Source organism: Vanacampus margaritifer, chromosome 14 (genome assembly GCF_051991255.1).
Source record: "Vanacampus margaritifer isolate UIUO_Vmar chromosome 14, RoL_Vmar_1.0, whole genome shotgun sequence".
Taxonomy (NCBI): Eukaryota; Metazoa; Chordata; class Actinopteri; order Syngnathiformes; family Syngnathidae; genus Vanacampus; species Vanacampus margaritifer.
This window is the reverse complement of record NC_135445.1, coordinates 6,584,517-6,609,619: the sequence shown is the minus strand read 5'-3', so window position 1 is coordinate 6,609,619 and position 25,103 is coordinate 6,584,517. Positions and strand designations below refer to the sequence as shown.

The following is a 25,103-nucleotide window of genomic DNA, read 5'->3' as shown; positions in this document are numbered from 1 at the left end:
ATTATGGATGATTACAGATAAGTGGGTCGGGCCGGACGGTGGGTGGTCGGTCGGCCGCTCGCTCGTTCGGTTTGAGGTTGCTGGGCAGAGATGCATACTGTGATGCTTGCGGCACTAATGTTAGCATATATTATGATGTAAGTTGTCATTAAGTATAACGCTAATGAAATTAGAGGCACTTATGGAGGGTTATGGCGTAATCATGATGACGTCAATAATTGCCTGTCAACATGTACATAATAAAAGGTAAAGGGTCTCAAGGGGCACAAAAACTGATGGCTGCAAAAAACTGATAAGAATGTAACGATCCGATTCCTTGTCGATTCTGTGTATAAACGACTTCGCCCGAGGAGAAATAAGCAGACGTTTCTTTGATAAAGCTAGCTTATAGCTTGTAGCTTTGTGTGTCAATGTCATTCAAATGTAGTGCGCTGACCTCTTTGCTGTGACTGCAACCTTTCTCTGGCAAACAACAATGACCGTGTTCGGGATGACGACTCTGCCGGGCTCTGCCTTGACGTCCCACAGCGTCGGGTCACTGGGCCGCACGGTGCTGAACGACAATCCCGGCTTTACTGTTGCCCTACAGTAAACAAATAGACATCAAACATGGAATGGGAAAGTAGTTGTTTTCTCATCTTAAGGCTGTAAATGTCAAATGTTTGTTAAACGTAAGTAATTTGCAGATAAATAAATACATTTTCAGACAAATCTTACAGTGTACATTTCTAAATTTGAGTCTAAAAAAAATCGCAATAATCAATTTATAGATTCGGGATTAATCGGTATCGAATCGAATTGTGACCTATGAATCGTGATACGAATCGAATCGCCAGGTACTAGGCAATTCACACCCCTATTAGTTACTATTTAATTTATTTCATGATGGAATCATTTTGAGGCCTGGGTGCGGGCAGTGAAATTCAACTCGGCTTTCCAACAATCGTGCGGTTAGCAATTAAATAATGATTAAACAAAATTCGACAATTAGTTTCTCACAAACGGACAGTTAGGTTGCCGTTGTTTTTTCTCGAGCTTGATGCGGCGAGTAAACCAACAAACAGATGATTTGCAAGCTGCGGGCAGACTGAGAATTAGCATTAATTAGCATTCATTTTTGCTGGCCCCAGGAGAAGTAGGAGTTAATCACATTCAGGCACATGATGCAGCACTGACAACGCTTACGATGACTAATGTGAATGGAAGCAAGCGTCCCGGGAGGGTCCAACAGACACCTGAGTTTATAGAGCAATCAAGCTTCTGTCTTGCTCTTACATCAGAACAGTCCTGATGCATTTTGGGAATTCATCATTGCGCCGGCCCATTGAGCCATATGCGCTGAAGTGGTTTGGGAGACATGAAATGATTCCGATCCAAAGTTATAATGTGTGGAGTCGCGTGTCATTTTGTCTCCAAAAACAAGCCAATTTCCTCATGGCGAGGTTCCAGGGCCAGAGCTGGAAATGTTCCACAGGGAGTCGAGAGCAGCCCACTCAAGCTTCAGCACGTCTGATTGAATTGTTTGGGGAAACACGGAGGCCAGCAAACAACTGTATAGCACGTCCAAACTGTCACTTGAAAGTTCTCTTGCCAACAACTGACACTGAAGTAATGTCTGTTTTCCAAACATTCTTTAATTCACAATCACTTTCTCTCTCTCTCTGTGAAACATTTATTAGCTGTCAGAAGAGGGTTTTTTTTGTGTTGGACTGAAATGAGAATTTTTGAGAACAGAAACAAATGACTAGACTCAGTTCCACCAAGTAAAGGGAAGACATGTCTGCATCATTGTTTTGTTTGTAAAGAAGAAAAAAATGAGCTCAGGTTGACCTCTTAATAATTGCCTACCTTTTTGGAACCAAGTCACATGCTGAGTTCCATTTGTTTTTGGGTCCATTTTGACTCATATCACATGTATATTTATTTATTTATTTAAACTCAAATCACTATTGCTGCTTTTAACTGTCATTGATGTGCATTTTTTTATATATATAATTCAAAAGGAGTCCAAAATAAAATTGTAAAACTTTAACTCATTCCCTACCATTGACGGCTATAGACGTCAAAAATTCATTTGAACTATTTCTATTAGTTTAACATTTTTTCCCACTTTTGTTTGATTATTAAAAATTAGGGGCGTATTTTTTTCCCGTAATTAATCGTATGATTTCACTAAACAAATTAATCACACATTTTATATATCTGTTCCAAATGTACAATATTTTTTTTCTAGGTTTTCATACTCTTGTTAACAAAAGTGGGGGGAAAAATGCTAAACTAATGGAAATAGTTCAAATGAATTTTTGACATCTATAGGCAGTGAATGAATTAAGCATATGGATGCCATCCAACTGTTTTCTTCATTAGAGTTGTGGGTGAGCTGGAGCCGAACCCTTGGCCAGTCGCAGGTCACATATAGAGGAACATAATTTCTGCTCGGCTCTCAACGAAAGCGGACACTTTGCTCTGCTCCTCTCTAACCTTTATCTCGCTGCCCCCCGTCTCTTCAACCTCATAATTTCTTGTTTTTCATCTAGGAAACCCAGGGTGCTAATTTAGCAAACTATCTCCATCTGTTAATCATTGCAATTTTTCTTGTGTGTTTTTACATACCTGGCCAATACATCTGATTCTGATATATACAGTATATACAAGGTGTCGTTTTTTTGTTTTTTTTTCAAAATTGGAGTTTAATAAACTATCCACATTTGTAGCGTGTCCTCAAAATAAGAACAGTAACAAGCATGCACCCAAAAACGTACAAATGTTTTACAATCAAACAGTCCTAAGCAGAACAATCAATTAGTGAAGCGGCTGGGTCAAGGTCACAGACAAACTATTATAGCAAGTAAGCGGTGAAATGGACAGACGTCAAAACGCTGACATTTCATCCCACACCGGACGAGGGCTGACATCAATTTGTGGATCAATAAGCAGTGCAGCCACATGCGGAAAAGCTCTTGACAAATGACAAGTAAAAAGTATAAACTGCTTTAATCAAACACATCGAGCGGACAGATTACCAATACATTACATTTTACAAATGTTTTTTTTTTTTTTTATCAATTTGATCAATGTAAGGAAAATATCACATTTTTGAATTGGCTTTTTAAATAAAAAAAATGTTGGGGCAGTGACTTAGTATTTTTTGGTCATGAAAGTTTTGGCACGTCTCCAAAACTTCTTTAACGAGTCACTTTTCTAATGTAATGCCCAAAGGAGTGTGTGTCCGGTGTGGAAGCTCTCACTGTTTTATTAGATTAAAACGATGACTTGGAGTCTGTTTGCCTGTTTGTCATCTGGAGCTCATAAAAAAGTACAGTATCTTGAGGAAGTACTACTTTCCCGCCAAGGTTTTTACCAGTGTATATTCACTTTCATTTGAAATGTTTTAGAATGACCCTTTTTGTCATGATTGGAATCTCCTTTTCCACTCCAAATGAGTGTTTCGCTATCTTTTATTGCGCTGCAGCACCCAGCAGGAAGTAGCTCTTTTTTTTCTTTTTTTCTTTTTTTTTGTTGTTCATTCGGTAATTTTACCAATTTGACATGTCATCATCATTGCTCTCTTTTTTTAATTTTTTTATTGTCTTCATTAAAAAAAAAAATAATTAAAAGCAGGAAGTAGCTCTTTTTTTTCTTTTTTTCTTTTTTTTTTGTTGTTCATTCGGTAATTTTACCGATTTGACATGTCATCATCATTGCTCTCTTTTTTTAATTTTTTTATTGTCTTCATTAAAAAAAAAAAAAATTAAAAGCAGGAAGTAGCTCTTTTTTTTCTTTTTTTTCTTTTTTTTTGTTGTTCATTCGGTAATTTTACCGATTTGACATGTCATCATCATTGCTCTCTTTTTTAAATTTTTTTATTGTCTTTATTAAAAAAAAAATAATAATTAAGAGCAGGAAGTAGCTCTAATTATGGTATGACGAAAACATGACTGCTAGCTTCAATGTGAAAATAAATATGAATTTAAAAGTTAAATTGGTTTATTGTATGAATCGCTATGACAACTGTCTGATTGACATACGCATAACCCAAACTACTGGCTTTCTGACAAGACTAATAAAAAAAAAAAAAAAAGGTATGCTGGACGAGACCTGCCTAAAAATGGGACAAAACAATGGGCCGGCGAAATTTGCCGGGATCGGGACACAAGGCTCAAAATGGGGACTACCCGTGTTATCGGGACAGTCCCAGTCTCCAGGAAAAAGAAGAAAAAAAAGAAAGAAAGAAAAAAAAGAGACAGTCCAGGTTAAATGCGACGTCTGGTCACCTAAGGTTTATACAAACATTGCATAAAACTTCTATATTCTACTGTAGATCGCTAGGCTGGGTGATTTGGGGTCGCCATGCCAAGACGGAGCTTGTATGATTACTCGTACCACCCGAAAGTTACACAGTAAATTCTGTAAAAATAAATTGGACTCTATTTAGAGTGGGACCAAATTAGACTCCATTTTAGAGTAATATTTACACTTGGAAGAGAATAAAATAAAGAATTGGGGGGGGAAAAGTCACTCAAGGGTTGAGGAACGAACTCACGACCTTCAACTCCTGCTGAATCTAGTCATTGGTCTCTTGGCGATAAGCAAACAGTAGGAGGGGCATAGCTCAGGTGGTAGTGCGGCAGTTTCCCAACCTGAAGGTCGTGAGTACGTTCCTCAACCCTTGAGTGACTTTTTCCCCCCCCAATTCTTTATTTTACTCTCTTCCAAGTGTAAATAGCAGCCTACTCTAAAATTTAATCTATTTGGTCCCACTCTAAATCGAGTCAAATTTACTGTGTAGCTAAATACAGCTAAATAGATAACGCATGCGCCTGATGTTAATATTAAAAAAAAATAGACGTGCGTACCCGTAATCTGCAGTGCCTAACAGGTGGACATGAACATGCATGAATTCGCACATATAACACACACACAGATGCACCCGCTTAATCCTCACAGCCGGCTCAAATCATCTCTACCCTTAAGGGTTAACCTCTTGATTCATTTTCAATCAAGGCCACAGATAATCTGGCCAAGTCCCGCTGGAGAGGACTCAATCTTCAGCCAAAGACATGAAGTGGAGCAGGGATTTCTCCCAGGACCTATCAATCACTTTGCCAAGCTCCTCAGAGCGAGCCTTCACTCGGATTTAAGTGTGGGACTCGGGGCCAATCTCATTCTGGATGTGGCACGAGGTCAGACATACAAGGACTTGAAAGCGCTGACCCCAACGGAGGAACTTCACTTGTACGGTCAATAAGTAGGATTTTCAGGAGAGGGATTTCAGGTGAAGAGGATAAAAATCCAGCAGGGAAAAAAGGTCAGATTTAGTTTGGGACGGGGGTCAGCGTCGCTTCGACCAATCGCATTCATGTCATTTAATGACGGACGCTGAGCTGCATCGGGTCACTGGGTCAGTGTGTTTGTGCTGTAGGGGATGGTCAGTGGGACTGACACAAGTGCAGGTTTAACTTGCTTCCCATGGATTAATACACATATCTTCGCATGTCTTTCCATTTTCCCGCAGATTATGTTTGCGCGCGTGATATCACGGATTAGATTATTTATAGATACAGTTGAGTGAATAGAAAAGCCAGAAAAGCATGATGTGAAGCATTCTAATAAGAATTCCACACAGTCGCTTTCCTTTCTTTTCTTTTGGTCCTTCCTCGGGTCTCCTGACGGCCTCACGACTCTGGCTGGAAGTGTTCGGTTGAGGTGAACGGTATGGGATTTTTTTTAATAGGTTTTAAGTGAACTAATGAATACACACACACTCGCACGCACATACAAAAAAAAAAAGAGAGCAAAATCACCCAAATCACCCAACCTAGCGATCTACAGTAGAATATAGAAGTTTTATGCAATGTTTGTATAAACTTTAGGTGACCAGACGTCGCATTTAACCGGGACTGTCCCTTTTTTTCTTTCTTTCTTTTTTTTCTTCTTTTTTTTTTCTTTTTCCTGGAGACTGGGACTGTCCCGATAACACGGGTAGTCCCCATTTTGAGCCTTGTGTCCCGATCCCGGCAAATTTCGCCGGCCCATTGTTTTGTCCCATTTTTAGGCAGGTCTCGTCCAGCATACCTTTTTTTTTTTATCAGTGTTGTCAGAAAGCCAGTAGTTTATATAAATAAACCAATTTAACTTTTAAATTCATATTTATTTTCACATTCAAGCTAGCAGTCATGTTTTCGTCATACCGTAATTAGAGCTACTTCCTGCTTTAAAATTTTTTATTTTTTTTTTAATAAAGACAATAAAAAAAATTTAAAAAGAGAGCAATGATGATGACATGTCAAATCGGTAAAATTACCGAATGAACAATACTGAGCTCTCCAGAAAAAAAAAGTAATAATCATTCCACAAGTCTACACAGTGTTGTGCATCAGGAGGCAACCGGGGGAATCTCGGAACCGATTGCACTTCTGTGTTTTTTTATTCTATATTACCTTCACTTTTACCCAAAAGATCAGGAAAGATGTTTGTTTTCGTGCGCCATGAAACAAGATACATTATTCATGGAGTCAAATACCCAGAGAAATCGCTGGGATGTGGAGATATGAAAACCAGTGAATCATTTGCCAATTATGTCCCTGCTTATGGAAGAGCGCTCTCAAGAACTCCCCCAACTAACTGAGACGTTAGACAGGATCAAACATGTCAGTAATTTATGAAGGCGGCGCAACTGGCAGGCAGCGGCAGGCTCGGTGGCACTCGTGTCAAGCCCCATCAGCATTTAAATGCCTTAAGTAACCATTTAAATGCATGGAGTCCATCGCTCACGATGTTGCTCACGACGTGCCGGCGATTCAACATGAATTCTTTTCACATCGTATCAGGTTCGGAAAACACTACGGGACAAGTCCCTGTTGCCTAATTGTTTTTATTATTGTTATATATTATATATATATTATTAGGTTATATAAGCCGCTACTCTTCCACGTTGAGAGGAACCAGTTGAGGTGGCTCGGGCATCTGGTACGGATGCCTCCTGGACGCCTCCCTGGGGAGGTGTTCCGGGCATGTCCTAGCGGCGGGAGGCCCCGGGGACGACCCAGGACACGCTGGAGAGACTACGTCTCTCGGCTGGCCTGGGAACGCCTTGGGATCCCGTCGGAGGAGCTGGCTGAAGTGGCTGGGGAGAGGGAAGTCTGGGCTTCCCTGCTAAAGCTGCTGTCCCCGTGACCCGACCCTTGATAAGCGGAATTGAAGACGGAACGGGACGGGACGGGACGGGACGGAACGGGACGGGACGGAACTGAACGGGACGGAACGGTTATATAAGTCTCTTAGCGTCTTTTTTTTTCACATCTAAAGAATCGATTCAAAAAGTTGTAGGAAAGGCAGAGATCAACTCTTACATCCTAAATCTTTATAGACTAAACTTTTTGACAGATAATCGGGTAAAAAGTGGTTTTGTTTTAGTTTGGTAGCAAGCAGGCGACTTCCTGGTTGATTTTTGTGAGCTGTTACCAAAGGGCAGTTAATCTCGCTCAATTCTACGATGACCGTTCTGGACTGGATCACAACCGGTATTTCATGTTCTCTCTCTGGGCATGTCCTTTTATGATCCCGAGGACTGACAGACAAAGGTGGGCATTCCATCAGTCCATCGTTCGTCAACAAAACGGGCGTACAGCTTCTTGTCACTCGTGGGAAAAACAGACAGTCCGTCACTACTGACGGAATGCTCACCTCTTGTTACTTAAATTAAGTTAGTTTGAGTTCTAACTATTCTTGGGTAAATTCACCGTCACGTTCTGGCCATACGCAACTGCAAAAAATCGTCTCCATTTTGTCTCACCCATTTCTCTCGTACGCATGGTTCGATTACCAATCGGATAAAGATTAGAGCAAGTTAGTTTTTTAAACAATGTGAATAAAAATATCCTTCTTACCTAAGTGTGAAACTCTCCAAGGTTGAGGTACTTGCCAGGAAGACGTAAAAAGTCACAACGTCATCAGACTTCAGGGGCTTGGAGGAAGTCTGGATGACCAAGCCCCCCCCTAATCTCAGACGAAAAAAGGTCACATTCCCAGGTGGAGTTTTAAGCAGGTTTACACTTCCGATCCTTCTTAAGGGTGTTCCCAACCCTTGCTGGACACCCGCCCGTCCAACTCCGACTCGTTGCAGGCTGTCCTGTGGCATACACTGTCCCGTCAGGTCCATCCGACTCTGAAAGTAGACCTCCACAAGATTGCCCTGAAGCCCCTTTGCGGCTTCTGTTCGCCCCGCCTCTTTGCTGGAGCCACCGGGTTGAGTTGACGAGCTGAACCAGGCCGGTTCGGGTTTCAGCTGCGCCACACAGAACCTATCTGGTGATACCAGGCATGCCCCACGGACTTCCCTCGTACCCCAGAAGGCGTAAGCTGTCACACAATGAGCTCCATCCTCCGTCTTTTCCGGAGTTCCGCCAACTTCACCAGGCATGTGGAAGAGGATCTTGACGACCGGGGATGAGGAGCGAACCTGCCGGCCTAAAATGACTGGCACGATCCTGCGCCCCGTGAGGAGCAGCTCTGGAGGAACGGGGGCGTCCACACTTAGTGGCCCATATGAGGCGTTAACAGCTGGCCGGAGTGAACCAGGACCTGGTTCCGTGATGAGGAAAGTTTGTGTGTGAGCCTTCAGGCTGGAGTTCCCTTGTGGCGCAATACTGTCCTGTCTCAGAACCACATGATCAGCATTGAGGACCTGAAATCTGACTGCAGGATAAACCGGTAGTGGAATAGAAGTCTTGGTGTCTTTTGGAATCTCCTGGCTCTCAACATCTGGAAGAAAAAGAGTAGAATTGAAGATTTTGAGGAGATACATTCATCGGACTTTGGTACAGGCAGCGTGGTTTTAGTTCCCATTTGACGTGAATGGTTGTCTGTCTCTATATGTGTCCAGTTTCGGGTGTAATCTGCCCCAAATCGGATGGGATAGGCTCCAGCTCACCTGGAGACTCTGAACTGGATAAGCAGAATACAAAATGGATGGAAAGAAGATTTTAACCAAAGGTGGGCCAGTCCATCATTGTTAGTCCGTAATTTTTTCAAGCCGAACCAAACTGTAATCGTCAGTCCATCATTTGTCAACAAAACGGGCGTCTAGTGACAGACTGAAAAGTCCGCAGATTCTAGACCCGGTTAATGACGATTCCACTGACAGATGAAAACCCTCTTCTGTCAGTGCTTAGTCCATCTTTTTTTTTTTATGTTTCTTGTCATTTGTCAGAAAAACAGGTGTCCATCAGCGACGGACTGACGTAATGCCCACCTCTGATTTCAACAATGAACATTTTGGCACAAAATAAGTCTTTAAGTGAGGAGGCTGAAAAGGTGGAACTTTGTTGGAAATGGAGACTGTATGTGGGTGACGTGGGTGTCGAAATGATGCAGGTGATGAGGTCACGCTGCTCATCTGAGACTAAAGCGCGATGGCAATCCCTCATGTAGTCCCTGCAATGGAAAATGTGAAGAAAATAACACTCGAAATGGAAAAGTGAGACAAACAGGAAATGGAGTACTTTGAAAAAAGTAGAACCAGGAAATTAGATGAACCTTTGCCCTGAATGTGATGTTAAAAAAAAAATGGCACAACAACAAAAGTGATATGACAGCTCAGCAAGTAGAACCAATCTCATTTCAATAAGAACAAAATAAGTTCTCTTCTCAAGTCAGACTTCATTGAGGTAATGACTTTTTTTCCTCTACTTAACATGACAGCTCCTTGACTTTTGACATCAGATGAACGCCACTACTTCCTACTTGACTCGCCATGTTTCTTTCAGCCATTTATTGACGCCCAGCTTGGCATTCTCAAAGTGGCAGCATTTGAAGGCGTCGAATTAACTTCTGACAAATAAACGGGATCCTCTACTGGACAAGACTTTTCAAACCAGTACCTTGTGTCTCTTCACACAAACGCCGTGTTGCCACTTCCGGTATTTGTGATGGCAAGAATGCACACAAACACAGAATAAAGTGGTGCCTTGACTTACAAATCGATTTTGGTCCGTGACTCTGCTTGAACATCAAAACACTCTCAAATCATGTAAAATATAAATGAAAATGCCATTAATCCATCCCAGCGCCACAAAAAAAAAAATTATATGAAAAATAGCTCTCAATTGCGTGTGAAGGCTGAATAAAAAAAAATATTAAAACATGTACAATAATTATATATTATATAATTATATATATATTATATAATTAATTAGATATCAAATGAGCTGAATATGTTGAAATTGGAATTATCATTATTTTAATCGGTCAATATAGGTGGGAACTGGAATTGAAAATGTAAATATTTGCAATTCAGGAATTTTGGGGAATTTGTGAATGGGAGTAATAAACAAGATGGCTTTATTGATTTGCAATTGTTGAAGTTTAAATAGTTTGAATCAGTCAAGTAATGTTGAGGGAGGAGTGAATAGAATAGTGTGGAATAAGTCCTAGTTTGGGATTTTTGAAGGGGTAAAAATATTAGTAAATAAGTATTGGTGGAAATTCCGCCTCAGTAAGAATTCGTAAATTTTTAGGGGAAAAATACTAAATTATCGGAAAACCATGAATTTTTGGAATGAAAAAAATAGAAGCCCCAATGTTGTGATTTTTTGGAATATGTTGAAATTGGAATGATGTGAATCAGAAGAATTATGTGGAAGGAGAAGCGCGTAAAAAAATAGGATTATTTTTTATTTTTTTTTAAACAACATAGGAATAACATAGGTGCAAACGATTAAGGTTTTCAAACATCGCATCTGGCCTTAAATTAAAGGAGAACATCATTAGCCTTTTATCGAGCAAGGAATCACATTTTCTAATTGGACCCTACAAGACACGATGAGTGATTACTTAGTATGGCAACTAACTGCGTAAATGCAAATAGAATTCACGCATAAATGACTTACCCTTTGTTACAGCAGTAAGCACGGCAATGGTCACCACTGGAGACATGAAACGGAGGAGAAAGTTAAGCATCTTGTCAAGACTAGAGAATCCTTGGTATCATGCAGTGATAAAAAATTAATAAAAACAACTGAAAAACAGCTTTATGTATACTAGTAGTTTCCTTTCATAGTGACCAAAAAATCCAGAAAAATCATTCTCTTGTTGAATGGTGGGTTAAAAAAAAAAAAAAAGTACGGGAGAGCGAAGTGAGGTTGCACGACCCCGGCTGGCACGGCAGGACAGCACCAGGCACGACTGTTCCCATGGCCGAAATCAGTAAACATGTGCAGTGTGTCAGATTAACGGCGGCCACGTGGGTGGAGGAAGAGCTGCGAGCAAATTAAATGCACACGAGGTCAGAGGGATCAGTGGTTTCTCTGTGAGTCACTTTAAATTTGATCTAACAAATGATGGGCATGATTCCGCGCCAGGGGTTGAATTCGCATTATACCATTATTGCTTTGACACTTTATATTACTATGTTATTACATTGCTCACATATTATACAGTCATATAAAATTACAATGGCCCCCAGTAGGGTGCTGTGATCCCCTAAGGCCTGACAATTACTATGCTTGAATTTTGACAATTGCTTTGATTCCTTTATTACTATTTTATTACTATGTTATTACATTTCTCACATGTTACACAGTCATATAAAGCTGCACGGCCCTCAATGGGGTGCTGCGCTGCCCTAAGGCCTGACAATTACTATGCTTGAAATTCAAATGTATTATATGCTATGAAATTACTACTACAAAGTACTGTAGTTATTTCGTCACCAACAAAAGCACTTCCTCCATTCAGTCATTGTTACTGAGGCATTTTTTTTTTTTTTCGCCAGATGTCATCCACAGATCCTCATGCTGCAGCGGCGTCGCAGGGGAATATGTCTGATGCTGCAGAACAGAGCAGATGGGTGCAGGTATAAGCTTAAGCCTCGATGATATGACGGCACACATTTGGCAGCAATTGCAGATGAGAGAAAAATAATAGCTGAAAGTCATGTGACGCTGTTTTCTTTAGATTCGTGTTCTGCTGAGTGTCTTCTATACACTTCTTTTATACAAAATGATCAGGTCACCTGATCAAATTAAAATGGAACTTAAAAAAAATATATATACATTTTTAGGTTGTTTTTGGACCCGCGACTCAGCCTGGTTAAGAATCTCCCTTAAAAATCGTATCCCGGAGGTGCTGTAGACAGGTAGAATAACAGTACACATAGGCGTATATGCTTTATCCTCTGAAAAGAACGACTGTGACTAATTGAGGAGCTGAGACCATCTCCGTGTACTGTTGTAGCGTTATGTTTTTATTATACTGCCCCCATGTGGCCAATGTGTGCACACAGGAAGGAACAATATAAAGTGCTGTAATAATAATAATAATAAAAATAATAATAATAATAATGTGTGATCTGTCACTTTTTTTTTTAAATTGGTTAAGATGTAAAAAAATAAATAAAAATAATAATAATATTAATAAAAATTGTCAATCATTCCATCTATGCGTTTAATCTGCCTTAGTTAGAAACAAACAATTATCCAAAATGTACTGCTGGTCCAGTTTGCTTGCTCAAATTTCATTGTTCATTCCCTCAGTCGAACTTTTTTTTTTTTTTTTTTATGTGAGAGCCTAGTCTAGCTTCCTGCACCTGCTACAGGGACATTTTTTATAACAAGGTGCCAGGAGCCCATGCAGACATTATTGGTAAATAAAGACTTCTTTGTCTCACTGCAGAGGTTGTCTGGGAATATATACAATGTGTACCTTCGAGAAACATTCCAAGGACTCCAAATTACTTCAAGTTTGAAAAGTGAATGCAGTCTATAAAATGTTTGTTTACTGTGCTGTGCTTCTTCAGTTTATATAATGGAGGTTCTCTTTGAGAAGTGTTATTATCAAAAATCATGCTCAGGCACTTTCAGTCATCCAAACAGACTCGGAGCTATTTTTCACTTGATTAATCCTTGAAGGTGTTCAACTTAACAGCGCTGCCTTTCTCCATTGCAGTAGCCTACTTTTGACAGCTAGGTCTTCAGTGAGGACTAAATCCCTAGAAAAAAAAACATCAATACTGTACTAGGGGTCAACCCAATAATTTTCTTTACAATAATATGTTGTATGTAGCCCCACATGTCCCAATTCTGATTAATATTGCTTTTGTGGAAGATGTAGTTTTGCTATATTGATCTATGTTGACTTTTAGCACCCTCTAGTGTTGAAAAAGCCCATGTGAATGTTTTATGGGATTGTAGCTAAAAACGGTTAGCATCCGTTAGCATCTTATGCTAGCGGACCTGAGTTTTGCTAACTTAGCTAACTATGTTAGCATACTTTTTTTTTATGTGTTATCTACTTTAATTCAGAACACATGTTTTATAATGTAATTCATGTTGTAAACAATGTTTTAAAAAAAGCACTCTATGGTGTAATAATTTGTTTATAATAATAGTTTATTTCTTTACATTTTGGGACTGGTGAATGCTAATGTAGCTAGAAAACCAGATATTTCCAACACAGTACTAATGTACTGTATATTTTATTTTTATTTTTTGCTTATTCCACTTTTACAAAACCGAAAGAAGAAAAAAGAAGCAATAAATTGACTCTAAAGGCCACAACAAAATATCTCGTCTGTTAGCTGTCTGACTAGCTAGCTAGCTAGCTGCATTGTAAATGTGGGTCAGTGCTACAGGATAGGCCAGCATAGAAGGCATGCTGGCCTTAACATCTTAACACAGCTTAAGCCTGAAGCAGAGCAGACAGAGAAATTTGTATTTTAAAGAAAAAATGGGAAGCTATTCCTGTTGGCTCACTTTTTGACTAAGTTTCAAAAAGGACGGTGAGGTGAATAGCTCAATCAAAATCGACACAATTGAGTACCAATTTTAAATCCAAGTGCTGCAATGAAAACAAAGTTCACCTTTTTGTGCACACGCTCATTTATTTATTTATTTTACTCTACCATAAATTTCCCAAAATGCAGAATCTGCACAGTTGTTGCACCATTCATCATCAAACCAAAGATGAATACAGCAGGAGGAGCAAATTAGAAGACCAAAGCAAAACAAAAAGTTCAGCAGTATCAAAAGTTTTTTTTTTTTTCTGAAAGACTTACGATTAACTGCTTATGAACTTTAGCGAACGAAGAAAGTTTAAAACTAAACAGCAGCCACAAACTCCTTCTCTTCCCAAACTACATATTGCAATTGTTTCCTCTTGCACTTGTTTTTTTTTTTTTCTCTCTCTATGCTGTCCGATGACATCCCAAATCAATTCCAGAGCAGACGGCACAAGGGTCATGTTTAAAGAATCCTCTCTCACTGCACATCAACCTGACTTATTTATATAAGTGGTCAAATTCACCTACAAAGGTTCCAATAAGTCCACAGAGGAGTTTTTCACTTTCCCGTCTGACACCTGCACAGTTCACAGACAGGTCACTGTATGATTAAGCACTCTATTAACCTTTACTGACAGTAATCCAGATGAGAAATTACTGTTGAACTAGGAGGGCAGTATCAGCATTATTTACCTTTCACGACAACAACAAGGATTTGCTGGATTATCGTGTTCATGCTGCCAAATTATAGAATAGAATAATAGCAAATCTACATCAAAGCATGTAATATTGCATTTAAATGCAATATGGCATGTCTATGTTCTCAATATGTCAATATAAACTTTAAAAGAAAAAAAAAGGTGACATTACTCATAAACACATATTATTTCTAAAATTCAATCTCGCACAACTAAATAGAGAAACTGAAAATTAAAAGTACAATTTTTGGGGGGTACAAACGCAAACTTAAAATACTCAATTTAAATAATAAAAAATAATTTTATGAATATGATATGAGGCTTCTGTAAAGAGTATTTTATTGAGAAAAATCAATAAAATAAAATAAAAAATAAAATTTACAAAGACTTTCAGTTCACTTTTATCCAACTTTTAGAGAAAAATTACTTTTGAGAAAATGCAATACAATGACAAAAATGTTTCTATTGTTCAATTAAAAAAAAAACACACACACAATTCATAAAAAAATTAAATAAATAAATAAAAACTCCAGTATATAATCGTATCTCAAATAAGGTTTAAAATAATGTAATAATAATAATATAATATATAATATAATATAATATAATATAATATAATATAATATAATATAATATAATATAATATAATATAATATAATGGTTGAGCACTGATACGGACAAATGACGGTCGCCGATATCAGTATCTGTCGCCCTCTTGGGGACCGTTCTAAAAATTAGAAGAGTAGAAAATTGCCATTAATTTCATGCCATTTTTACGGGAAAATGCTAAAATAGCAACTATAGATCTTTTTTCTTTTTTCGGGGAAATTTCATAAAGGAAAAGTAGGCTACAAGTAGTAGCTTCAGAGTTGGTATCGGTCTAAAAAAAAAAAAAAGTGGTATTGAACATCCCTGATATGATATGATACAATATAATATACACCTTTTATATATTCCATATGGTTATTTTATTTCAACTCAGATATATCATGTGCAACTCTATTATTATTATTATTAATAATAATAATGACAAAAAAAAACACACTTTATACTAGCTAAATCAGTGATCCCTGAAAATATGGAAAATAAGTATTAACATGTATAAATGCGTTCTGGCATCCCTGTTGTTTGTCTTATGTACGCTGGCAAGTTGTCAATATTCCGTCTGGTTTACAGTAGCTGGAATGAAACAATATAATGAATGTGTAGGCTCTCACTGCACCAGAAGGTCAAAAAAGAATGCGCACAGCAGGCACATAATGCAAGAAAAGCAGTGAACGTGGGACATGGGTCAGCAGTGGCCCGAAAGGTTATTTTTACCCTGGGGCCTTTAAAATGAAATATATGCACTGGAGGAAAGGTAACATACATTATGCAAGCAAACAGTCATTAAAATATGCAAAGTAAGTGCGGCGTTTAAGGACTGCTGCCGCTCGGCCTCATAACGTCGCTTTTAATGCGAGGCTGTGCCACTTAAGCGTCGCAGCAAACAAATAAGTTCAACTTGCTAAAGTCTGATGGCGTATCAAAATCAAATTAGATGACGCCGTTGCTGTGATAGGCCCAAACGAGCGTTTCGGCGTTGTTATGAAATATTCAGAAAGGGCATGGGGAAGATGGATGTCTTGGTGTCCCCCACTGTGTTGGTGGGGTAGCTGGCAGGTGAGTGATGGAGAGCTTACAGCTGGCAAGAATTTTAAACTTGACCCTCGGGGGACACGAGGAGGGGTGAATGAAAAAGCCAGCAGGTATGAGGATGAAGTAGTGCTGCAGCCAGTACTGATACATAAGATGCAAGAAAAAAAAAGGTGGTGGGGGGGGGGGGGGTGATAGTAGTTTTTTCCATAATGACGCAGGATGACTTATTTTACATCAGAGAATATGTATTATAATCAAGTGGGTCTTGAAGCCTTCCAAAGGGGAAAACACTGCTGCCCTCTTGAGGTTCATGATGTAACTGCACAGGAAAAAAAAGACTCATAAATATAGTAGACACCCGCGATAAAACGGTAAATAATGGGGATACACGAAAATAACAATAATATATATTACGGAAGCGTATTGCATTTACTTGAAAAAAATAAAATAAAATCCTGTTTTTGTGACAAAGTTTTTGGGGGTGCTTTGTTTTTTTTGTATTTTTTTAATTGTCTGTTTTTCTGAATATTTTTTTCGATTTTACTGAAAAAAATTTTCCATCAAAAAAATATTCAGAAAAACAAAAGGAAAAAATACTCAGAAAAAAAGGGGGGAAATTACTCCAAGAACCAGAAAAAAATATATTAAAAAAAAACTGAAAAAAAAAATTCTTCAGAAAAACAGAGCTGGTGTTCTGTTTTTTGGAGTTTTTTTAATTTATTTTTTTTTACCTCTGAACTCCAATTGACTTGTTGCAGACTTGCTAATAGCGGAAGCAGACACTTTCCCGCATACTTCAATATGCAATAAGATGGCAATGTTTACTTACTGGCTCTCAATAAAGAAATGAATGTGTATACTGTATTGTGGTTTGTTCTCTAATCTCTGAGGGAAAACCCTTTTTAAAAAAATATTCAGAAAAACTGAAAAATAATAATTTTATAAAACAGAAAAAAAAAATACACAGAAAAATAATATTCAGAAAAAATGAGGATTTTTTTTTTTGAGAAAAATTACTTTACTTTTTACTTAATGACATATTCGTTTGGTGATGTACTGTTTCTAATGTGACTCAGTAAAGGTTGCCCGGCGAGTTCTTGAAATATGTGAAAATGTAGTATATAGTGCCATCAAGTGGTGGAATTAAAAACTACAACCTTTACAGGCAAACTCCTGGAGTTTTTATTTTTATTTTTAGGTCAATGTAAAAAAGAGCAGTATTTAGATTCCAGTTATTCTTATCAGGATGGAGCAGTATGTTGACCTCTCTTGAACAAGAATTTTGTGAACCTTTTATACAGGCACTTTATTTAATTAAAAAAAAAAAAAAAACACTCTGAGCCCCCACTAAAATAACATGGATGACATTTTCCTTTTTTGAGGGAGCACTTTATCATCATGATGGCAAAAAACATCAGTGTGTAGCATATGCAGGGAACCGGGGTTAAAATATTTTGGGCTTTTTAGTTACTTTTTATTTTGTTTTTTGAATTCAGTTTGAATTAGTTTTTAGAGGAGGTTTGTTAGTTTTTAATATTTTGAAAATGCTTCATTTTGGTTTAGTATATATTTAGGGCAATTCTATGCTATTCTAAGCTCATGTATGATATTAATTGGAAAAAGATGACAACAAAGGACATATATTTTCTGTAAAAAAAAAAAAAAAGTTAAAGTGTTATGTTAACAAAAATGTATTTTCAATTTTAGTTTCATTAGTTTTCGTTGCATGGAACACATCCCGACTAGCAAAAGCTAACAATGCTAGCATGACCAAACAATGTATATACCATCCATCAAAAAGTCAATTTTCCAGTTCAGTAAATACAGCTTACACAAATAAATGCAAACGTTGTACAAAATATCAAATTTATTCAGGTTATAAAAGTCAGCTTTTTTTTTCTTTCACATGCACACCCACACAATCACCATAAATACTGCTCAATAATTTCTTCTTCTTTTTTTCTCTCCGCAACTTCACAAAGATAGCACATATGGTGGACTTTACATCTGATTTCCAAAGACACTATGAGAATGTTTGCCTTTTTTTTTTTCTTTTAGTCAACTCAATGTACTGATAAAAGGCGGTCATAAAATCAAGTAGAAACATTTTTAAAATGATCTACAAATGGATCTGAGTACAAAACAACAACAGCGTTCACACCAAAACACCCATTCATAAGTGAATTATTATAACTATTATTGTTTATACTTTGTGGGCCACTGAATGGGAAACAAACAGCTATGGAACAAATCAATACAGGTGTAGTCATTAGTAAATTAATATTTCACTATGAATTGATCTGTTTGGAGTTTGAGATACCAACACTTGAATGTATGTTGCACTAAATTAAAAAAAACATATTTTTTAAAATCATTATTACATGGAAATTATCTTGAATAATGAATCAATTAATTGATTGGCATATTGTTTATGATTGGCAACTTTTCTTTTTTTTTTTATGTATACGTAGATGCTGCTGTCAAAAAGCAGCATGTACATGAATATTTTTCGGGACACAAAATACAGTAACTTCTGAGTTATGTTATGGTGGATTAATCAATTTCAAATTCGTAAATATTGAATTAAGAAAAAAAAAGATTTCAACATTTTCCCTCACTACTAGTGTGAAAATCGAAGTTTGTTTTCAGTATAGAAAAAATGATTTCAACAACAAAAAGTAACAGTTTGAATTTTGCTGTTTACTTTCACATCAATGTGTGAATACAAATCCAATGACGTCACATTACCAGAAGCTTGTGAAGCGAAGGCAATGGACGTACGTGCTAAAGGTTGTAGCATCGTGTATTGAAATAAGCACGTTAAAACAACACGCGAGATGTCCACTAAAGTTCACCATGGCAATGGCTAGTATTAATATCAGAAAGCCCGTGAACCATCCAAATTAAATTGATTTTAAGGTCAAACTGCACTTTATGATCACTGGAATAAAGAAAATGTTGCGTAAGTCCAAATGTGTAAGTACAAACATACATGATCTGTACATATTGTAAATATCAGCTAGAAAAATGTCACTTGTGTAAAATAAGTGATTTTTTTTTTTTTTACTAACACAACAACCAACCATTTTGATTTGTCCTTTTAACGTGGCCTTTTGCTTATATTATATATTTTGCTAATATTATGACAACGTGAGTGTGTGATTGCTATATCACATGACAACGTGAGCGCCCTATTTTAAAGGAGAATTAAAGTCAAACATTATTATTCTTTACAATAATATATTCTATGCTCCCCCACTAGTCTAAACACAGCATTCTTATTAATATTGCGTTTGTGGAATATGAATAAAGCAGCAGATCCATCTCTCGGGGCGGCCATTTTGCCACATGCTGTCGACTGAAAATGACATCACAGTTGCTCAGGGCTGAGGTAACGATCAATCACGGCTCACCTGTTTTCTGACTTCGCAAGCTGAGCTGTGATTGGTCGTTACCTAAGCCCTTAGCAACTGTGACGTCATTTTCGGTCGAGTGACAAAATGGCCGCCACCTGATATGGATACAAACAAGTGAATTTTGCAGCCTAATTTATATTCCACAAACACAATATTAATAAGTGTTAAGACTAGTTGGGCCGCATAGAACATATTGTAAAGTAATTTTTTGACTTGACTTTGCCTTTAAGCATGAAAACAAAAAAAGAAAGGTGAAAGACATGAGTGCATCACATAAAACAAATATGAACAAAGGTTGGTCCAAAGATATTTTCTAAAATCAATTGGCCTTCATTATCCACAAAACTGGATTTGAAAGTAAACAGGATGTGATTACATTTTGATTTTAAGTTGACATGGTTTTAATTTAAGGAATTTAATTAATATTATAACAATTTTTAATAGGTAGGATTTGGATTGAAGTGATGGATGCCAAATCAGGTAACAAAATATAAACAAATCAACAAAATAAAACATTACAAGTAGATGTTACATCGACCTTAATCGGTTATATTGGATTGGCCGATATGTTGCATTTTATGCAGTTTGTGATTGGTTGTAATTAGTGATGGGAAAATGAAGCCTCATGAAGCTTCATGAAACACTTTTACTATTTTTTTTTTACTCCTCTAGATGGTGCTCTTGGTTCAAATATAAAGGCTAGTGCAATGAAAATGTATTACATTTCCACTGCCTTTTTAAACCAATAGTGCCATCTAGAGGAGTCCAAAAATATCACAAGTGCTTCATGAAGCTTCATTTGTCCATCACTAGTTGTAATGTCTTAAGTCACCGATCCGATCAATGACGTCATTAAGCCTTATCACAATGTAAACAATGACTGGCAATATTCCAAATAAATAAATGAATGTCTCTTATCTTTAGTCAGATGAAACAAAGGTCAATTTGTCCTCAGGATAATGGGAAAGTCAAGTCAATGTACAAAAGATGAAAACGATGCCATAATTATGGACGCAACTGCTAAGATTTGACTATCAAGGATGAAAAATGAACTCAAATGAGTAACATCACACTTATGCTGTTTTGGTAAAAGGCCACTGAGAGGCTCGCCTGGTGCTCCAAAAGCTCTTTTTGCATTGCATGAATGCGTCGTCATGATTTCAACCCATTTCCAAGAAATTTTCCATACCGCAATCGCTACCACCTGTATACAATATTGCACTAAATAAAGCCGTTGGGCTCTATTTTCGTAGACAGCGTATCCTGATTTTTGTATCAAAATCAGTTCATGGAACACATTATTAATGTTATTATTCTATTTTCTGGATCATCCCGCTGGTCGACGCAGATTTAGGGGTCTCCCACCCGCCGCGCTGAATTTGACGCCAGTCACAAAAATAGAGCCCTTTTGTGTTAGCAGCTTACATCACTCCCAGCCTTGTCTTTCTTTTCAACCTGTTCCTATCCGAAACACACCGTACACAGTATGTAACCATTACCAGGTACCCTGCATGAAAGAATGTAATAGTTTCTACAACAACAAAAAAAAGATTCAAATACACGTCATGAAAACAATGTCTTGATTAAAAATACATCACAGTAATGTTTTTTCTCTCGTGATTTTGGCACTACACAAGAACATCATTATTTGGATTACAGAAGAACTGAACGATAATCAGTCCCGGAGAAAACATCGGAATGTCGAGCGGCTACACTGTACATGTCGGATTTTATTTGGCAGGGGAGAGTCGCTTGAGTAACTTCTTCCCCTTGGAGAGGAGTCCTTTCTTCTTCTTGTTTGCGAAATCTTGAGGGTCGCGCGGGTCCAGAGGCAGGCTGGGGGGTACCCGGGTCGGGCTGAGGGGTCTCATGGTGCCCGGCAGCAGCGGGCGGACGATGGGGGACGGAGCGCGGACGGGCGTGACGTCGTTATCGACGAGGGTTTCCATGGTGATCTGAGGAGAGAGGCCATGGGGAGGGAAGCAAGGGAGTGTTGGACGGTAGAATGTTGTCTACTTGGGAACGCAACTTGCTTTCTTATTTGTAGTCATTATTTGAAGTGATGTTTTCCATTTTTTAAGATTTTTATACAAAGTCATCAGGTCAGGCTTGACATGTCCATAACACTTCCAGTTGTGTGTATGTTTATAACTTTGGGTCAAAGGTGAGTTGGGGCCTATCCCAGCTATCTCAAAAATAACCCAAATTGGGTCATAAAAGAGACCCAACTGTTTATAGTGTTTGAGCAAGAGGTCGGGTACACACACTTCCACATGTGCTAATCTGTGTTCCGTGCTCTGTAAAATCAGCTAAGCCCAAAATGTGTCAAAAATGGAGCGATCCAACTTTTTGGGTTATTTGACCCAAAATCAGAATCAAATTTATAACCACAAAGCAACCTATTTTTTGGGTTGTTGTGTTGGTTATTCATTTGACCCAACTTTTGGTGTTTATTGAATAATTCAATTGAATTGGGTCCGAAAAGAACTGACCGACTCTTGAGTTATTTAACCCCAAAATACCAAAAAAAGATTTATTTAACCCCACAAGTTGGGTCAAATTAAATTAATAGCCCACAAAACAACCCGATTTAGGAGTCGTTTTGTGGGTTATTCATTCGAACCAACTTTTTGGGTCAATCGGATAACCCAAAAGTTGGGTCAGTCCCTTTTTAACCCAATTTGGGTTATTTTTGACAGTTTGTGTGTGTTAATGTGTGCCTGTTTGCTGAACCCTCCCCCCCTCAATCAAAACTTAGCCTGGGGTTGTTGTTGTTTTTCCCTCCCTCTGTTATATTTTCTATTTTCATCTGTGAAAACGGGGCATTGTAAAAGGTAACATGGCGGACTCTCGTTCTGTGCCCCCCCCCCTTTATTTTATTTTATTTTTTTATTTATTGGTCATGTCTCTTGGACAGGTTGTGCATGTTTCATTTTTTTTAACTTTTTTTTTTTTCAACATCACAAGTGCTTCATGAAGCTTCATGAAGCACTTGTGATATTTTTTGACTCCTTTAGATGATACTCTTGCTTTAAAGTTGCAATGGAAATGTAATTCATTTCCATTGCACCTTTAAACCAAGAGCACCATGTAGAGGAATACAAAAAATATATAAATATCACAAGTGCTTCATGAAGCTTCATTTTTCCATCACGACCGTATGCTTGAACAGGACAATGTGCAAATGTGGTAGAATAGAAACGCTGAGGAAGAGGAGTCCACCACCGATAATCGGCCAAGAGGAAACAAACAGTAAGAGTACAACAGTCTTATCAAGTACAACAACCAGGGACACAACTGTAGATACCAGGCTTGTATTCTAATGCGTTAGCTTGATGCACTTTTCGTTTGCGCTATTCTTAAGTTCGACAGGACATTATTACACATTATTTGAAAAAAAAAAAAACTCAAGCTGGAGTGCATTAGAGCTGCTAGTTTGGTATCTCAAGTTGTTGACTTACTGTACAGGGGGGCAAATGGTGTGAGATGAACAATTTCCCTCAGTTTTTTCTTATTGTTGGACAAGCGGGGTGAAAGAGAGAGAGGGGGGAGGGGGGGTTAAAAACAAAAAGGAAGAAAATGTAGCAGCGTAAGTCACCATCAGAAAGAACCCACAGACCACAAGGCACCACAATGAAAACATTGACACACACAACAACACAGAGAGCGCCAAAAGAAGGTTTTTAATATCCAATTTTTTTTCCCCTTCTCATTTCTTTTATTGTTCCTTTGTAACAATACAGTTCGGATGTCTCAGTGCTGCTGTTAATTTTGGCCTCAAACAGAGCTGAAAAATAGATTGATGTGTGTGCAACATACATAAAGAAACAAAGCCTCTTTTCGGGAAACACAACAGTCAAGAGTCATTAGAAAATGGATCCATTATGAAAAAAGGCATGCTTTTTTTTTTTCCTCCAATGTTTTTTTTTTTTCTCTCAGTGTAGCAGTTAGGTGTTATTAAAGCACTTGTCATTATTGTTGCCATACACAATAACCACAATGAGATTTTTGTGTTTCAATGCAAAGAGGTACAAATGGAAGGAATGAGTTGAGCTTCCTCAACGCATGCACGAACACCCGCTCCCCTTCCCCGCAGAGTCTATCCTCTCTCTGTCCACGTCAGGCTTTGCTTCTTCCTTTCTCTGAGACTCAGAAAGGTGTTACACTCGACTGTTTTTTCGTTTTTGGTCGCCCCCTAATTCCCGACGGTGACGGAGCAGGGGGGGAGGAGGAGTTGTTAGTCGGTCACCAAAGCCACCACACGGACGAGAAACACACACAATGGAGAGCACACACACGCCAACGTGGAGCAAGCGAAATCAAGAGAAAGAGAGGAGACGGAGGAATGGATGAACACAGGGCCTTAGCGCTGAGAGCGGCGATGGGGATGATGTACCCGTTTGGCCTCCGGGACGCTGGCGGCAGGGTTGGCGGGGAGCCGGTTGGCGGGCTCCTCGGGGGGGAAGTGGGAGGGCGTATCGGTCAGATACACCTCCACGTCGTCAGGCACTTCTTCCAGGAAGTTGGAGGGAACCAGACCGCGGTGACCGTTGATCTCACCCTGCGGAGAAGACGGACGACCGGGATCAGAATGGCCATCGACTTTCAGATTCATGTGACGAGTGAATTCAATGGCAAGATGGATGCGATTTTGGAGTTCCTTGGCAAAATGGCTGCCACCGAGGTGCTATTGGCATCTCATTGAAGAAGTGTTTGCTAATTTAGCTAATTGAAGCCCCACTGAGACTCACAGGCTAAAAAAACGAGGCCCGAATTGTTGTCGGTGTATTTATAAAACAGTCCAGTCTCCACAGCATCGAGACGATATGCCAAGCGCATCTGCTGGTGACACTGACATGCACACACATCCAAGTCAAGTCATACAGTATGTTTCTTCATTGAGAGAGAAAAGCTGCTGGCCTTTGAAGAAGTGCTTGCTAATTCAGCTAATTGAAGCCCCAGTGAGACTCACAGGCTTAAAAAAAAACGAGGCCCGACCGAATTGCTGTCGGCGTATTCATAAAACAGTCCTTGCCCCCCTTCTCTATGTGTTCTCCATTAAGATGGCCACAAGGCTGTCTCCACGGCAATGAGACGATATGCCAAGCGCATCTGCTGGTGACACTGACATGCACACACATCCACAATAACCGTTGATCTCACCCTGCGGAGAAGACGGAATAGATCAGAACGGCCATGTTTCAAGTCATATACTATCAAGTTACACAGTATGTTTCTTCATTGAGAGAGAAAAGCTGCCGGCCTTTGAAGAAGTGCTTGCTAATTCAGCTAATTGAAGCCCCAGTGAGACTCACAGGCTTAAAAAAAACGAGGCCCGACCGAATTGTTGTCGGCGTATTCATAAAACAGTCTGATGGCCGCAAGGCTGTCTCCACAGCAACGAGACGATATGCCCAGCGCATCTGCAGGTGACACTGACATGCACACACATCCACAATAACACTCACATAATAGAAGCCATCCTCATCAATATCACCAAACACTGCCATGATGTCACCGGTGCAGAAGGTTAGCTCAGCCTATCAGAGAAGGAAGAAGAGTTACACACAAGCA

The 25,103-nt window shown here is 38.7% G+C and overlaps 2 protein-coding genes across 15 annotated transcripts in view; both read right to left on the bottom strand.

Annotated features, from left to right (window-relative positions):
* LOC144034249 (transmembrane protein 132D-like) overlaps positions 1 to 11,192 on the bottom strand; it is a 34,881-nt gene extending 23,689 nt beyond the window's left edge. Inside the window, exons 1-3 of the mRNA XM_077542890.1 lie at positions 10,890 to 11,192; positions 7,890 to 8,763; positions 437 to 583 (exon numbers count right to left, since the gene is read on the bottom strand). Of these exons, the coding sequence (XP_077399016.1) occupies positions 437 to 583; positions 7,890 to 8,763; positions 10,890 to 10,959 (1,091 nt within the window). The 5' untranslated portion in view covers positions 10,960 to 11,192. The remainder of the gene's footprint in view (positions 1 to 436; positions 584 to 7,889; positions 8,764 to 10,889) is intronic.
* A 9,840-nt stretch (positions 11,193 to 21,032) lies between these two features.
* Positions 21,033 to 25,103, bottom strand: part of rimbp2a (RIMS binding protein 2a) — a 65,945-nt gene continuing 61,874 nt past the window's right edge. For 13 of the 14 annotated variants that reach the window (XM_077542456.1, XM_077542462.1, XM_077542465.1 and 10 more), the window contains 3 exons: positions 24,998 to 25,069; positions 23,926 to 24,090; positions 21,033 to 21,484 (listed from right to left, as the gene is read on the bottom strand). In XM_077542456.1, coding sequence (XP_077398582.1) covers positions 21,260 to 21,484; positions 23,926 to 24,090; positions 24,998 to 25,069 — 462 coding nt within the window. In that variant the 3' untranslated portion in view covers positions 21,033 to 21,259. Of the gene's footprint in view, positions 21,485 to 23,925; positions 24,091 to 24,993; positions 25,070 to 25,103 lie in introns of those variants that run through there. The other variant, XR_013288119.1, reaches the window with a different exon arrangement.